The sequence below is a fragment of the Neopelma chrysocephalum genome, unplaced genomic scaffold, assembly GCF_003984885.1.
Source record: "Neopelma chrysocephalum unplaced genomic scaffold, ASM398488v2 Primary Assembly neopelma1_67, whole genome shotgun sequence".
Classification (NCBI taxonomy): domain Eukaryota; kingdom Metazoa; phylum Chordata; class Aves; order Passeriformes; family Pipridae; genus Neopelma; species Neopelma chrysocephalum.
In genome coordinates this window covers 8,273,036-8,289,326 of record NW_020897726.1, presented here as the reverse complement: position 1 = coordinate 8,289,326, position 16,291 = coordinate 8,273,036, and the positions used below count along the sequence as shown (strand labels likewise).

Below are 16,291 nucleotides of genomic sequence, written 5' to 3'. Positions count from 1 at the left end.
GCTTCAGCCATTTATTTTATTGATTAACGCCATTAGCTGCTCTTTGCATTTGCATTGTTTTCCCAGCATGGGTGACAAAAAGGGTACACTTAACCCTGATGAGGTTCTACCATGGCCTAGACCTTTCTCTGTCTCTGCTACAAATATGTCAGCAACTCACAAAGGACATCCTTGTTTTCCTTCTATATATGGCAGTAAAAGTAACCACAACACTGAAATAGGGTAATCTGAAAATAAATTAGGTATTTGCGCTCCAGCTTTTTAGATCTCCTGTCTGAACAGTCTACCCTTGTCTCACTTCCAGCCAATTCTTTGCCAGTGTTACAATTATCAAGCTGATCAACAACTCTCTCAGCTCACCTCGTTTCCTTGTGTATTTTAACCTTACTTGCCTGCAGTACTGTTTTTTTGTAAATCAAAGAAAGCTTCAAGTTTGTTAATATGTGATCTACATGTATTGCCTTGCTCTTTTTCTCATTTTTCAATTATCTTTGCATCTTTAATTATTCTTCCATACAATATCTATTCCAGGACACTGACGGAACAATCTTTCCTCAAATACTGTCACAGGTACATTTTTAGTACATATAAACCAAGAACTAAAAGTGAACGTAAGCTCCTAATAAAAGCTGAGGGCTCCTAGAAACTTAAGTTCATAATGCAAATAAGAATTGTATTCCTAAAATATTAAATTTAAAACATAAAAATTTACATGACTTTTAAAAATTTGAATTTTCAGATGGCTATTGTCTTCCCATAACTAGGAAGACTTTAATTTAAAAACATTGTAGACGATCACCCTAAAACATAGATTAGTGCTTTTGTTTGAATTTTTCCTAGTTTAATTCTGATTCCAAAAGCTGTGAATGATGACAGAGCAAAGCTGCAGCTGTGGCTTTTCTTTCTGCAGCATTTAGAAAACAAATATCATGGTTAGCATGCTGCAAATAAGAACATGAAGTTAGAATAATTTTTTTTTGAATGAAAGTTAGAATACGTTTTAGATAATACATAACTCTTTAACAAAACCTAAAAAAGGGCCACAAAAACTGTTCCACACTGAAAGTACATTTGCAATTATGTCGGGTAGTCAATAACTGCCAGAGAAAGAAATTGTTGAGCAAGCAGTTGGAAAATCAGGATTCCAACGTAGATGGCTACAAATATATAACAAAAATCCTTAAAAAAAGTCATCTCAAAAAGGCATTATACCCTAAGACTGAAGAACATTTACTCAGCATATGGTAAATACAAGTCCATGGAAAGTTTATCAATCACTGATCACTACTAGTACGAAGGCAAAACGAGGGACTGATTTCTTTTCTTCTGAAATATCCCGTTGGCCTGCACGTGCTCCCTGTCCCACTTCCCACTCACATGCAGAAGATATTGGCAATGCTTGAAAAAAATGCTAGCAGACATATCTCTGGGATAGATGTTATACTTCACACCTTTATAGTATCACAATAATACATACATTCTATAATTTTGCATGCACAAGTATGACTTCCATAAAAACATAAATCCTTGGGGTTTGTTTTTGCTATTTGTTGCTTTTTTCTACGCTTGATTGCCCTCTTACTAGATTCCACAACTTAAGTTGGCCATTGCTGTCTGTATATGCTTCTGCTTTGAAATACTGATTTCTGTTGTACAGTCACAAGTTTTTAACTTCCATTTTATTGCAACATATACATTATGTTGCAACAAAATACATTTATAAAAAAGCTAATGTAATAAAAAATGTACAGAAAATTACCTTCTTTGACTATATTGTCAGTGAAGAGGCTTGTTAAAATTGTAGCAGGAAGAGTCCCATTGGCTAACAGGATGCCAGAAAGCATTGCCAGCTTTGTCTGCTCCGTCTCAGTAAAGGCTTTAAGAAATAGCAGGAGCTGTGGGTCAGAGAAGGCAAAAAAAAAAAGATATATATTTGAGGCACAGGCAATGATAACAGGTACAGATGAATATTAACAATCCAATTTTTTTATTTCTCAAAAGTCCCAATACAAATAATAGCGATCACATCAAAATCTATCCTGAAGCACAGCAGTGCCACTTCACTGATGCCCTGTAATTTTACTTTCTGTAAGGACACAAGCCAACACCTGAAGTGAGCCTACAAGAAAGATGGAGAGACTACTGACTATTTACAAGAGCATATAGTGACAGGACAAGGGGGAATGGCTTCAAACTGAGAATGGGGTTTAGATTAGATATTAGGAAGAAATTCTTTACTGTGAGAGTGGTGAGGCACTGGAACAGGTTGCCCAGAGAAGTTGTAGATGTCCCGTGCCTGGAAGTGTTCAAGGACAGGTTGGATGAGGCTCTGAGCAACCTGGTCTAATGGACGGTGTCCCTGCCCATGGCAGGGAGGTTGGAACTGCATGATCTTTAAGGTCCCTTTCAACCCAAACCATTCTATGATTCTACATGGAATATGGCCTTAGTCAGGTAGAAAAGACCCGTCTTCTCCAAATATACACATATATGTGTAAAGATAAAAGTGCTTGCTTCAGGCTTGAGATGCAGAGAAATCACAGCCAGGAGCCTGCCTATTCACATCCTCAGAGTTCCAGCCAAGCCACATAGAGTTGCAGTTCATTTTCTAGCTTTCACAAACTATCACTCATGGGAACAATAAAAGGATGAGAAAGTTTCCTGTTTTTCTTTTGGGGAAGGGAACACAGCACAATTACAACAGATTTTTTACTGGCTAAAATAAAGAAATATATTTCAAGTTCAGACATTCTCAATAAAGCTGACAATGGACAGATAGGAACACAAGCTGCTTTAAGACCTTCTTATCATTCCCACCACTAATTACAAGAGAAACAAACAGCTTGGGAACAAAATTTCAAATCTCATCGTCTGAAGTGCTAGAAGATCTGAACTACATATATACCTCTTAAAAGTCTAAAAATGGCAATTAAGCCCCTATTTTTAAAATCCTAATTTCATATGTTAAGATGAATTACTTGAGAGCATACTGATGAAGTACATTACACCTTTTCCTTTACATCAGAAAAAAAGTCGTGCAAAATGAGATTTTGTCAATGGTATTATTGTTAAGCAATCACAATACAGATGATGGGTAAAAGGAGATGAGACAACAAAGGACAGCTTCATTCAATGCAAAAGGCTGCTGACTCCATCAGATGCTGGCTTACAAATTTACCAGCACCACAGAAAAAGAAAGGAAAAAAAGAAGAGAAAAAAGAAATACTGCAGATACGATTTTCTGGAGTGAAAAAGGAATGAATTTTCTTCTTCACGAGGAAGAAGAAATTATACCCCTTCAAAAGGGTGTCATGACCTTCTGCTGTCATGACACCCTTTTTCCTTTTCCAAATGAGCAACAGATGCAATCAAAGTAAAACAGCTTGTTTTGATGGAAAATTCCCACCAGGTTTCCACATTACGCATATTTCTTAATTACCAGATTCCACTCATACAAAAGGACAGAATACCACACATGTACTTGTGCTTGTTTGTTACCATAGTCAGGAGAGATCTTCTCCAAGATACCTAAGCAGCTTATTAACTATAAGCTTTCTGAATGCAGTGATGTTTTAAAAATCCAGATAACTAATGAAGTTATTAAAACTCATGCAGTGTTTTATGAATAGTTCTGCTCTGTATCAGAGAAAAGAACTGAAAAAGACCTCATTCATACAGCAGTACTTACGTAATAACATCAGCTTTAAATTACAGCTTACACAGGCCTGAATGATTCAGCCACAGACAAATCATTTGGGATTTTTTTTTTAGTGGGCTTCAGCCAACTGACTGCAACACGCACTTTTAGCTTAAAAGAAATATTATGAAACTATAAAATCTCAAGGTGTTAAGTTTATTTCAACAAACTGTGACTCAACCAAAAAATACACAAAAATTTTGGATGCAGAAGAATGAAATTATTATTTCTAAATATATGAATGAGAAACAAGTGGTGCGCTGTATTTCCAAATGCAGCAACTAACTGATGTATATAAATGGTGCAGGTAAAGTAACTCCAGGGCCACATTTAAAGGGAAGATTGAAAATATTTTTACAGAATTTCAACATAAACCTAGTGTAAAATGGAAGCCTGGGGATTTAAAACTTTCTTTATACAAGCTTTATCAACAACACTGTAATAACTGAGATCTGCACAAGAAAAAAAATCAGAGTTAGACCTTTTGCTCTTTGGTGTAAGTACTGAGACTGTTAACAAATAGTTTCAGATTTCTGTGTAGCCTACTTAACTCTTTTTTCTTTTGCTTCTATATAAGCAATAGATAAGGATTTTGACTAGAAACTGGTCACACTGACTACTTTACCATGACAGACTGGGTTTTGACATACTTCTGAGCTGTAACCTTCCTTAGGTTTTGCCAGTAATGGGTAGATCATGCACAGTTATACCCATTCATGCCAGATTTGAGTCAGGAAAGCAATGATGTCAGGAAATCCATCTGCAAAACCAGAGTTACACAGTCCAAGGTGGAGACGGAGTCTATGAGAAGGACATCCAAAAATTTATCAAGTCTATTTTTGAGAAATCTGTGTTTGTTCAAATGTTTTAGAAGGTCTGAAATCACATATCTATGCAGTTTGCAGTCTTATCTTCTCCCCTTTCCTCTGAAATGTGCTCCTTGCAAGTCTCTTAGCATGAATGTGGTTTCTGGTGTACCCCACTGCAGTATGTTTTAAGCAGCACCCTCATCTTCTACACATCTCTCACTACCTAAAGTATTGTTAGTGCTACTAGCATAATTTTTGTTTTACTACTGTTTCTTAAAAGCGGCTCAAACTTAGACTTGTAATTTTCTGCTATTTAAGGCAATTATTCTATATTTTCAAGCAATTGTGAAACATAGTCTAATTTAGGGGGAGACTGGGTAACAGAAAGAAACAAAACCTTTCATAAACCCATTTTAAAAACATCGAAAGGAACAAAAATCTCAGTCCAAAGTTGTTATTTCAAATTTTTATTGCTGATTATTTAAGAGCTCTTCTTTTACCATCATGATTACAAACCTCAGCAGGGAGGTCACAAAATGTCCAAGTCACTTCAGAATAGTACCCAACCACCCACAGAACATTCCCCAAGCTGATGCTTCCCTGCTGTTAGCCAAGCACGGACATTACTGCTTTCATTAGAGATACAGACTGATTCCAGGCATAAAAAGTGCAATTCTGGCTCACAATTTTGTATTTCTATTATAGCTATAAGAACTCCTACCTGTGTAAGTGGGAGTTCAGAATACCTAATAAGTACAAGGCCAGACCTAATGTGCTGTTCCATGCTATTTTTGTCTTTTAAGCGCAAATTTTGAGCATAAAAGATATGCACAAGTTAAGACACACAAGCAACATTCAAAAGCACAGAGGAAAAACTTCTCCTCTCCTGTGATCTGTCTTATTAGAGAAAATTAAGGAACTCTACCAATACAGGGAGTGTGGTGTCCTTTTTTATCTTCATTATCTGAACTGGTCTGTTGCTGACAGTTGGTCACATCTGTAGACAGCACTGAATTGTCAGCAATATAATTGTCAGCAGGTAATATAACACATTTCTGTAGACTGATTCTTGCCTTTCCTTTAGCTGACTTAAAGTATCTCTGTTTACTCCTCATTTGATCTCAGAAAGTTATTCTCCTCCTATTTCCTAATTCTTAGCTTGATTTATGGTTCTTTCATCAGGAAAACAGGAACACGAATAAAGGACATCACAACATCTCTTAGTACTTCCGATGTCCTCACATGACTCAGTAATATTTACCACTGTTAAGACCAAAATAAACTTACTTACCTGTACTTTATCCCAATTTTGATAATAAAAAAAACTATATAAAACCTACATACTTAAATATGCAAAGACACTATACATACATATAATATTGCATTCTTCAACCACTAACCTAAAGAGAAGTACATATGTAAAGAAAGATGAACACAAATTTGGAACTGAGAATTTTACTGAAATTATTGCAAAATGTGTCATAGGTCTGACAGTACACTGGGCAGTGCTCATATGAACTTAAGCTGCCTGCATCAAAAAACAGCAAGTGAGCAATGCATTTAAACGTATTTTTCTTCTGTTGAAATCACTTGCACAAAATAATTTAGATGTAAGACTTTAGAGATATGGTTTGCTTATGCCATTAGAAAAAAGAATAACTGGCAATTTTGGGAATTAAGAAATAAAACGTCTGAAAGCTAGAAGCAGACAAAAAGGGGAGAGATGCTTGAAAATAATGTCCTAATGGCAAAGTTATGACTTAGAAGACAAATACTTCTGCAAATAATGCCATTTAAGATAATCTCTCTTGAAAGAGAAGTCCCACTGACACCATCTGCTTCTTTAGAGTGAAACTGCTGGTATTGCCTTGGTCTTTTAGCATGCCTTGTTCTGCAAGAAGAGCTACTTTTCCCCCAAGTGCTCTATCTGCCTGAGTATGCCAGAAAAATCACATTCATTGCTGGGACAGTGCCCCACGAAAAAAACATCAAGGAGTCGCTCTCTCGTATTTCTAACCACCACTAACTGCAGCAGTCTTTGAACTACTTGATCTTGCAGACACACCTTCTAAAAATACGAATGTACCTATCTTCTGGCCCTCTATGGGCAGTTACTCCTGTACAATTTACAGCACACAGGGATTAAAGGATTAAGTAGTTAAAAACCCAGCAGACTCATAAATGAGAATACAGTCACTTGGTGGGTTCACACAAGCAGGGGGAGAGAGAAGGTAAACAGACGACACCTAAAAATAGTCTCAAGGGTTTTAAGGGCAATAGCAGTGCAGGTGCAATACACAGGCCCAAACACCTTTACAATCACCTTTTAAGTTTGTAGTTCTCTAATAAACTGCATTAACTAAGGAAGAGAGTGTACCTGGCAACCCCCAGGAGCCACACCAAGATTCGCACCAGTGCTATGGATGGTGATGGAAGGGCTGATGGAAAAACTTCCCCTCAGCCTAAGACCACTATGCAAACCTCATCTTGTGATTTTTCATACAAGATGTAATCGGACACCGAAAACTACAAAAAAAGCATGTACTTAAAAGGCAGTCTGCAAGGTGAACAAGCCCACTCTGATACTGTGCTGCCATGGCTAGAATGTTTCTAATGGCTTTAAATGAGTGGCATGGCTCCAGTCATACTGCACCCAAAATTACTGCTTTTTTTTAAGCTGGCATATGGCTAAACTTCACATCAGAGGCACTTGTTCCTCAACCGAAGAGTTAAATTATTATGCATTAACTACAGTCTCGTCACTAAGTGTGCAAAGTGAATATTTAAACTTAGAGGTTTCAAAACCAAAAGCAAGTTACAGAAGAGAGAGGAGGCGGCTTGAATTGACATGGCATTTGCTTAATATGCTGAACACGCTCTGAATCTTGAATGCTGTGAGTCAGCGCTTCTCATGTCAGTGATTATAGTAATTAACAGCAGGAACATTAGATTTGTGTGGGGATAGAGGTAAATTTAGGTCTTTAGAATGATGTACTGAGCAATCAGCATCAGTTGATAGGCATGCTGGCCACAAGTGTAAAAATAATTTCCTATATGAGAAAGAATGCATAAATCAGAGCCAAATTCATTCAGCCACAAGAGGTGGTGGTGAGGCATCATGCTCCAGGCATGCCCTTATTTGACCCTTGCAGCAATCTTTCTAATGTCTAAATAGTATGAAAACATACCTTTGCTTTTAACAAATATGGTATTTTAGTCACAGGACAGGTTTTGCCATTATCAGCATGCTAGTTAAGTTACAGAACAGTACAGTGTTTATTACTCCTTCAGGCCATTAGAAAAAAATATTTACATCTGTTACTAGGAACTCAAAATAGACAAAAAAAAAATCTGTATTTTGTTTTTCAAACACTTCTACCCTGGTTTCTTCTGTCTCTTTAGAATTCAGTATCACAAAACAAAGCAATATCCACAAATATCCACTACAGTCTAACAGGCAAATCCTGAGCACACTGCCAGTGGTGAGGACTTTCTCTTGCACATATCTCTGGTCTCAAATACAAAAACCTTGTGGTTAGGATGCATTCCACGAAGCAGGAGTGGTTTAAAACTCATACATCAAGTGACAGTCTGCACAGCAGATTTGCATTTATTCGTTGCAAAAAAACAAAGAGAGCTTTTCTATTAGCAGGACAGTAACACCACCTCTCTTTAACAACTATACCCCAAAGTTCTGCACAAAAAACCTGGAATAAGAAGGTGACTTTGGTCAGAGCAACCAAAAGAATCATTAATTCAGAAATACTCTACATCAAGTGCTGCCTGCAGTATTCCCACAGAGCTAAATTTGCAGAGTAAAGCTGCCCTCCTGTAGATTCCATCCCCTTTTCCAGTAGAGCTAAATAAAACACCTAACAGTGCCACATTTGTACATGAACAATTATATAAGAAATAGGGCAAAAAATATTAACATTCCAGGAAAGACTGCCATCATCATTACCTTTTTGATTTCATCTTCAAATGCTTTCTCCAGATATTTGTATCTCCTGATAAGTTTATTGAAGACCTAAAGAGAAACACAGATTGACTTAAAAAGTGTAACAATTGCAGCGATCTTTCTTTACAAAAAAAGGCAAAGGGAAACAAGACTGCCACTACTGAATCCATAAAGCCTATCTTTGACTAATCCATGACAAGACATTTTTTTCTTTTTACTATCTCCACAGCAGGAAAGGAAACGTAGAAAGCACTGCTGGCTTCTCACATTCTCATATTCCACTGCACAGTTTTCTTTAGACACGTTTCCAGGAAATAGGCAGCTTGCAGAATGGTATTTCTGCAGTTACCTATTGCATTGTCTGCCTCATGGAGAACATGAAACATTCTTCTCTATCAGTTTGTCCACAAATGGAAAAATACAAGTTTTGAGATTCTTGCTTCACAGAGCGATACCTGAGTCAGGGAATTTACTGCAGTTTGAAAGTCTTCTTTTCGCATTTCTCAGAATTTTATTCCTATTCTACTTTTCATCCTATCCATAGATCAAAAGCAAGGGAGAGGAGGAGAAGGTTAACTCTGTACCCTTCCCCTGGTAATGCAGCTCTGGGGAAGTTGTCAGCTGAGGCTGATGGAGTGAGGCAGTCAGGATGCTGAGCATCTTCAGCAGATGCAACATCTTTGCAAATCAACTAGCATAAATGTTTACAACAAAACACACTCCTGCCAAGGAAAAAGGAAGAACATTCAACAAAGCTTTTACAACAATTATGTTATTGGAAACACTTGTTCTCCAGTTTTCACCATTTGTTTTCCATCAGGTGACCACAGATTATAAAATCAGCAGCAGCACAGGTGCAAAGTGCATGTAAGGTGAAGAAGGAAGAGATAAGAAATTAAATAAACAAATAATTGCTCACACTACTGTACAAAGGCACAAAACATATGACTCGCTATCACAAGTAACAGGGTTTATGTGGAGAACAAATGACATTATTGCCACATAATGTCATGGATGGGGGGGGAATTAAGCTTAGAATGTTTCAGTTCACTTTTCAGAACATAAAATACATCCTAACATCCTAAATGGAAGTATTCTGGCTCAGAACAAGTGAAAAATCAAGTTGTGGCTATGCTGAGAAGCAGAGAGACAAAAAATTCTAATAAAATAAGATGTAAGATGAAAATGTAAACTACTTCCTTGTTTATATTTCCAAACAAAATTTTGTATATTTTCTCAAGTCCCTGTAAATGACAGAAGTAGGCTTGATATGCGTATAATCTGCTAAAATATCAGCATTAGTCTTTTTACTTGATGACTTTTCGCTCTTCTAATGGTTTCCATGATTAAATCCACAAAAAAAACATGCTACTGGTTCATTTGGGAGTCAGAGTATGAAATTACCTTATAGGTATCTTCTAAATAAGGAAGTTCTAAAGACTATTTTAGACTAAAACTCCACTTTTTGATAATAGCACAAGAACTCTATTTTCTATTATGCATGGAAAAAAACCTGGAACACATCTCTTCAGGCATGAATTACAAAATGTTGACTTATTTTGCTGGCTTTTGGTTTGAAATGCAGAGAATACACTGAAAATTCCACTGCTTCAAATCCTGAAGTAAAGCCTTCTTTTCCATTTTCCAGTATGCAAGCTTCCACTTAAAAGTTAAATTTCTTCTTGGAGGACTGGTACTGCCCATTTTTGTTACAAAATCATTAAAATATTAAAATTCAAGAAGACAGAATCAATGCTTTTACCAGTAACAGGGATTTTCCTGAAGCAGAATACCCTGTTTTAAGAAATTATAAAGCTGATGCACAAGAAATATTGACTCTTTTTCCAAAAATAAGTATATTTCACTTCTTTACATTATTAGAGATGTGTTTTTAAAGAAGCTTTCTGCTATTAAACAAACATTTGTTACTGATGCAGATTTTGATCCCAGCACCCTTAAATCAACCAAGCACCTTTACAGCAGCTTGACACTCTAGACACCTTAGCAGGGACAGCGGTGTTTTATGCTTCTACTTGCTGTCTCCAGCATTCCAATAATAACTAGTTATTTTAGAAGATAAATATATTACTTAATTAACAAAAGATTTCTGACATATGGGAGCTGCAATGGTATTGCATTTTTATGCCATCCTTCTTATATCCAGAATTGAATGGTGGATTTGAACTTTCCATAGAATTCTTACTGTACTTTGTCATACAATCATTATCTTCCATTGAGGAGTTAGCTGCTTGTCAAGAATGTTTTAGGCTTCATTGCTTTTTTGTGTTAATTTCACATAGGCCTATTAATGCAAGCCTTATTCCTGCAAGATGAAACCATATATCACATATGTAGGAGAAATGAAAGCTCTTGGAATATATGCCCAATTCCTAACTAAATATACAACTAAAGGTTGGAGGCATGAGCTTTTTACTTTTTGTCATTTTTATACTTCACAGAACTGTTTAAGTTGGAAAATACCTTTAAGATTATCAAGCCCAACTGTTAACCCAGCACCGCCAAGTCCCACTAAACCGTGTCCCTAGGCACCATGTTTACCCATCTTCTAAATACCTCCATGGATGGTGACTGCACCACTTCCCTGGGCAACCTATTCCAATGCTTCACAACCCTTTCAGTGAAGAAATTTTTCCTAATATCCAACTTTAACCTCCCCTGGCACAACATGAGGCCATTTCCTCTTGTCCTGCCGCTTATTACTTGGCAGAAGAGACCAGGTCCCATCTCGCTACAACCTCCTATCAGGTAGTTGTAGAGAGCGATAAAGGTCACCTCTGAGCCTCATTTTCTTCAGGCTAAACAGCCCCAGCTCCTTCACCCACTCCTCATAAGACCTGTGCTCCAGACCCTTCAACAGCTCCATTTGCCCCTCTCTGGACATGCTCTGGCACCTCAATGTCTTTCTTGCAGTGAGGGCCCCAAAACTGAACACAGGATTTGAGGTGTGGCCTCACCAGTGCCAAGTATAGGGGAATGATAAGTGCCCTCATCTTGCTGGCCACACTATTGCTGATACAGGCTGTATTTCTGATACAGTTCATTTGTTTCTAAAAATACGTTCATACAAACCTTTCAGTCTGCATACAGAAAAGGTCAACAAAAATAATAAGGGTGGTGCCCAGAAATAGACCCAAACAACAGCAGACTGAGATAAGCAAAACTGCTTTCTGTAAAAGAAAGCATTGCCAACTGTGATAGGATTATCTTAGACATCCTATTTTTTTACCTAAAATGTATAGGTTAGGACAGATTATTGATTAACTGGATTTTTCAATTGGCCTATAACTAGCCTACTGCAGCCTAGACAGTCTGCAGATGTTCCACTGTAATCCCTTTTGATACATAAATGGAAAACAGTAATCAACTATGCCTTTACTGACCTGAGCATAATTTCGGATGGCATCATGATCTTCATCTGCAAAAAATACACAGTGGTTGGTCATCTTGGTCTTATCATTGTCATCTATGCGTGTACCTCCAGGAGCTAGAAGAAAGGGAAAAAAGGCAAGGAACAATTTCTTACTTTAGAGGATGTTCTATATGTAAAATTTAATAAGTCTAGTAAGTCTTACGTTAGTATCGCTAACGCAAAAGGCCAGAGTAAGAGTTGGAAGGGGAAAAGGAGGAACAGAGAGAGACCAAGGTTTGCTAAGCTATGGTGGCATCTGACAGAAGGTACACCTGGTCAATATGCTGCACCTCAGATAATACAGACCTCACAGGACTGAGTGATTCAGTTCTCTCACTTCTCAGTGGGTTTTGAGAGGACTGAGAGTGATCAAATAAGTATGGGTTGGAGGCCGACCCTTGTGCGTATTTCAACTACTACTAAACACCACACTAACGAAAATCCTTTCCAAAGAGAAAAGTATTAGCACTCTTAGTAATTTGAGGACTTGGAACATCCTACTAATTCCTTTAATGCTTAGCAGGCTCATGTAAACATTCAAAACACTAGCTTATTTTGTTGAGAGTTTTTTACCTAGGTATTTCCACTAGCTTTTGTTTCTTGCATTACCTCAAATCTTACAAAAACATCTTTTCTTCTTGCATACCAAAGACCAGGAAGCAGGAATCAAACCAACATGACCAGTAAAAGGAGCTAACTTACTAAAAATACAGAGGAAGGTGAAAGGCATGTTTTTGCCAAAGCTGCCACTGATACCTGGGAGAAATGTCCCATGAACATCCATAAAGCACTCCTCATTATCCTTCACTTCTCCTCTCAGCTAGCCTTTGTTGCAACATCTACAAAGGAAGATTTGCAACAGCTGGAGTGCTGTATTAGCCTTTTTATGCTAATAAGTCCCTCTGTTTCCCCTAGTTAGTGTATCTCTCATTTTCATTCTTGCAATTATATGCTGGTTTAGCTCAGACTGAAGGCTTCTCAGAGCAGTATCCATCAAGTGCTGAGGTGTTACTGCATGACAAACAACAAAGAGTGCTATGATACGAAGTGCAAGCAGTGTCTAGATAAGTGAAATTGTAATACAGGTTATAATTTCCACTGTAGAGGAAGACAGAATCTTAAAAGAAGCAAGCAAGGCTGATCATCAAAATTCTCTGTCAGATATTCTGCAGGTTACCTAACATGCTGCCAGCTACCAAAATATCAAAGAGTGTGTCAGCATAGCGGCGATAATCAAGCCGTGAGCCTGCTGCATCCAGAAACTTGGCTATAGCCTCCAGGTCATTCCCAGCTTCATTGAGGCCTTGGACAATTGTATCCCTGAAGACTGTGGGTTCAAATTTCTCCTTTTCATCTGAAACAGAGATAAGAGAGAAAGAAAAGGAGAGAACCATTTTTTAAACTGTCTGTTAAAATTCTGTATCAGCCAGCAACTGAAATGACCACAGCACCTAAATATATTCTTCTCATTCTGGTCAACACAACAAAAGTTTCTTTGTTTGGCTTGTACTGCCTCTGGAAATTCTCCAGTGTTTACTCTTGCTTCCCTCTCTTCCTCATCTCCTAACATCAAAACACACACAAACATATCACAATAAATAAATAAAGAAAAGGAAAAGCAACTACTGAAATTGTTTTCAAACTTCATACTCTTACTTCTCTTCTTGGAGGTATTATCACATGTGTGTATCACTGTGCATTGCTAAATCTGAGAGCAGAGTGAAGGGAATGTCAGCTATGCGTACATTAATGTCACTGTAGGAACACTCCATTTTTCATTTCTTGTTATTTTTCTTTAAATAAGTATGGTCATACAGCTAAAATGTTTTCAAAAAGACAAGTCTTCAGGAAAAGAGACCAAGGTATTAATAAAACTAGTTTTTGCATAAACATTTAGGACCAGGCAACACAGTGTAACCAAGAATTTATCTTTCATACTCACAGATCTAAGCAGCACTAGGAACGCAGAAACACAGAGCTCACATTGCATTTTCTACAGCTGTCCCTTGTTGCACTCTATTAAGGTACAGACAATGCCCTGTATGTCAGTGTCATTAGTCACAACAGACGTAACTGCAACTTCCAGATAAATCTACGTAGACTTACCCACACCTCCTGTTCCCTTTTCTGCAGGCTGTTAACAGCTTACCACTTGAAGCTTCTTAAGAAAGCAGGCCCTGGCTTTATATAAGGGCACATATGAAATGCCTGTTACTGTCAAAATAACTGAACTTCAGAAACAGAACCACAAACTGTTCTGTGCACTCAAAACCCAGGTTTGTTATCACCTGCTGACACAAATATTGATACAAGTTCTTGAAAAACCTGCAAATATTATGTCCAGAGATTCAATCCAGAGATTTTTACTTACTAAGATAAATGAGGATTGGTTAAGAGACCTTGCTTTCTAATAGCCTTTCTTCCCCAATCTCTTCCCTCCTGCAACAGTAGTCTTATGGTAATAACTATTTTCCACACAATTCCTACTTTAATTAATTTTTTTATTTCTAACACACAAAAGACTTTCTCTCTCCTTGTTCCCCTGCACGTACTTGGGGTGTGCTCATTCTACCGTCTTCAGTACGTCACTTGCACATTCTCCACCACTTTCAGTGCATCTCCTTCCTCCATAACAATCATACCCGGAAGGCACAAAGCAGTCCCTTCCACGCAAGTGTCCCAGGCCACTGGGATGCTCAGGTGACTAGTCAACCTGTCCTTCCAAGGAGCCTGGCAGCACACAGCCAACTGCGGTTCAAAGGCTGCCTGTCAAGCATGAACCACTGGAAAACTGTAGTGTCCCTTTATTTTCCAGAAATCCCCTGCTATGCCTAGCTTCTAGTGACTTACTAAGTCTACTTCCCATCTCCCTGTGGTCTGCTTCCCCATCCTCTAAAATCTGACATCCTCAGATCAAAGCTGAGGATTACTCAACTCCATGGACACCCATATATATGCTCATGAAACCATCTGCTCCTAACCCAGCTTATCCTGAAGTGATGCACACAACCACAGTGCCAGCCGAGATTCTCCCCTACCACACTCTCATAATCCAATACACTACTTAATATGCCTCTTCTCTGGAGTGCAAATGACTTCTTCCCAGGCTCTTACTTCACACCAGACCTTGGAGACATTCTGGCTCTCAGCTGTGTTACCTCGACTTCAGCTATGATGAAAATCTGGAGTCTGCCATTAGAACAACCACCTCTCATATCTGCAGGGCATGCTCGTGGTAGACAATCTGGAGAGGGTTGAGGGGGAAAATGGAAGAATGTGCCTTTGCTCTGGGGAAATGCCTACAGAGAAGCATACTACTGCAATCCCATATGAACAATCAGATCCAGTACAAAACACTCAATTGCAGCTCTCTTCCAACTTGAAGTACAAAAAACAACCCAAAACAAAGAACAAAGCAAGCAACCAACCCACAAACAAATCAGTTTTTTACTGAAGTACTCCAGTATGTGTACTTCAGGCAGTTTTATTTGCTCAGAAGAAACACAGTTCCACCCTTAAACAAGTATTTGAGTGTAATTATTCTCTTCTGGATTATCAAATAAGGATGTATTACTTCCAAGGTAAAAAAAAAAAAGCTCAATGATACATCAACCAACAAGAATACAGTTCACTCTTAAGAGACAAGTTAAAAAAATAATCCTGTTTTACTTTTTCAAATGTATTTTGTCTAAAAATTTAATGTTCATATTTAAACTGAAAGGTGTTATATGCTTGGTATCATAGGTACACAATGCTCAGTACAAATACAAACACCATGATTAATACTTCTTAACTCTTTTAAATATTCTTCTCCTGCCCCAGAAGTCCTCCTCTCATCTGTAGTACCCTACTATTTTCTTATCTATCACAATCTAAAAATTTTACACAGGAGGAGAACTCATTGCATGAAAAATTATTTATAATTTTACTGAAACATTTTCCTACCAAGCTAATGTACTGAAGAGGAATATGCTGATGTAGTACAAGAGGGTGAGTAAGAAGCCATCATCAAGAAGGGGTGACAGTATGTTGAGCTGCCAAAAGCACAATTACTAAACAAGCACAGCTCCAATCACAGGCTAGCAGAGGCAGGTGTAGCTTGCAGATGTGATGCACACAATATCCAATGACGCAGTGCTATACAAAGCTTTTCATTTTCATCATGTTCCCAGATCCTTATATCCTTTCTTTTGCTTCTAAGAAAATCACAAAGTACATTTATACCCCTCTCCTTAAGAATGAATTTTAACTACTCACATAAGGTCCACAACTGTATTTCTGTGGGGAAAAAAAAGATGCCTTGTTTGGACCCTCTTCTTACTTCATCTTAATGTAAAGGTGTTAATATTGACTTTTTACTAGATAATTTTCTTTCTGAAAGTGTTATGCATGATTTT

The 16,291-nt window shown here is 37.7% G+C and overlaps 1 protein-coding gene across 2 annotated transcripts in view; it reads right to left on the bottom strand.

The window, feature by feature from the left end:
- The window catches only part of BZW2 (basic leucine zipper and W2 domains 2), a 54,462-nt gene that overhangs the window by 16,560 nt on the left and 21,611 nt on the right, over positions 1 to 16,291 (bottom strand). For both annotated transcript variants that reach the window (XM_027684873.1, XM_027684872.1), the window contains exons 3-6: positions 13,072 to 13,248; positions 11,866 to 11,969; positions 8,468 to 8,533; positions 1,760 to 1,895 (exon numbers count right to left, since the gene is read on the bottom strand). In XM_027684873.1, coding sequence (XP_027540674.1) covers positions 1,760 to 1,895; positions 8,468 to 8,533; positions 11,866 to 11,969; positions 13,072 to 13,248 — 483 coding nt within the window. The remainder of the gene's footprint in view (positions 1 to 1,759; positions 1,896 to 8,467; positions 8,534 to 11,865; positions 11,970 to 13,071; positions 13,249 to 16,291) is intronic.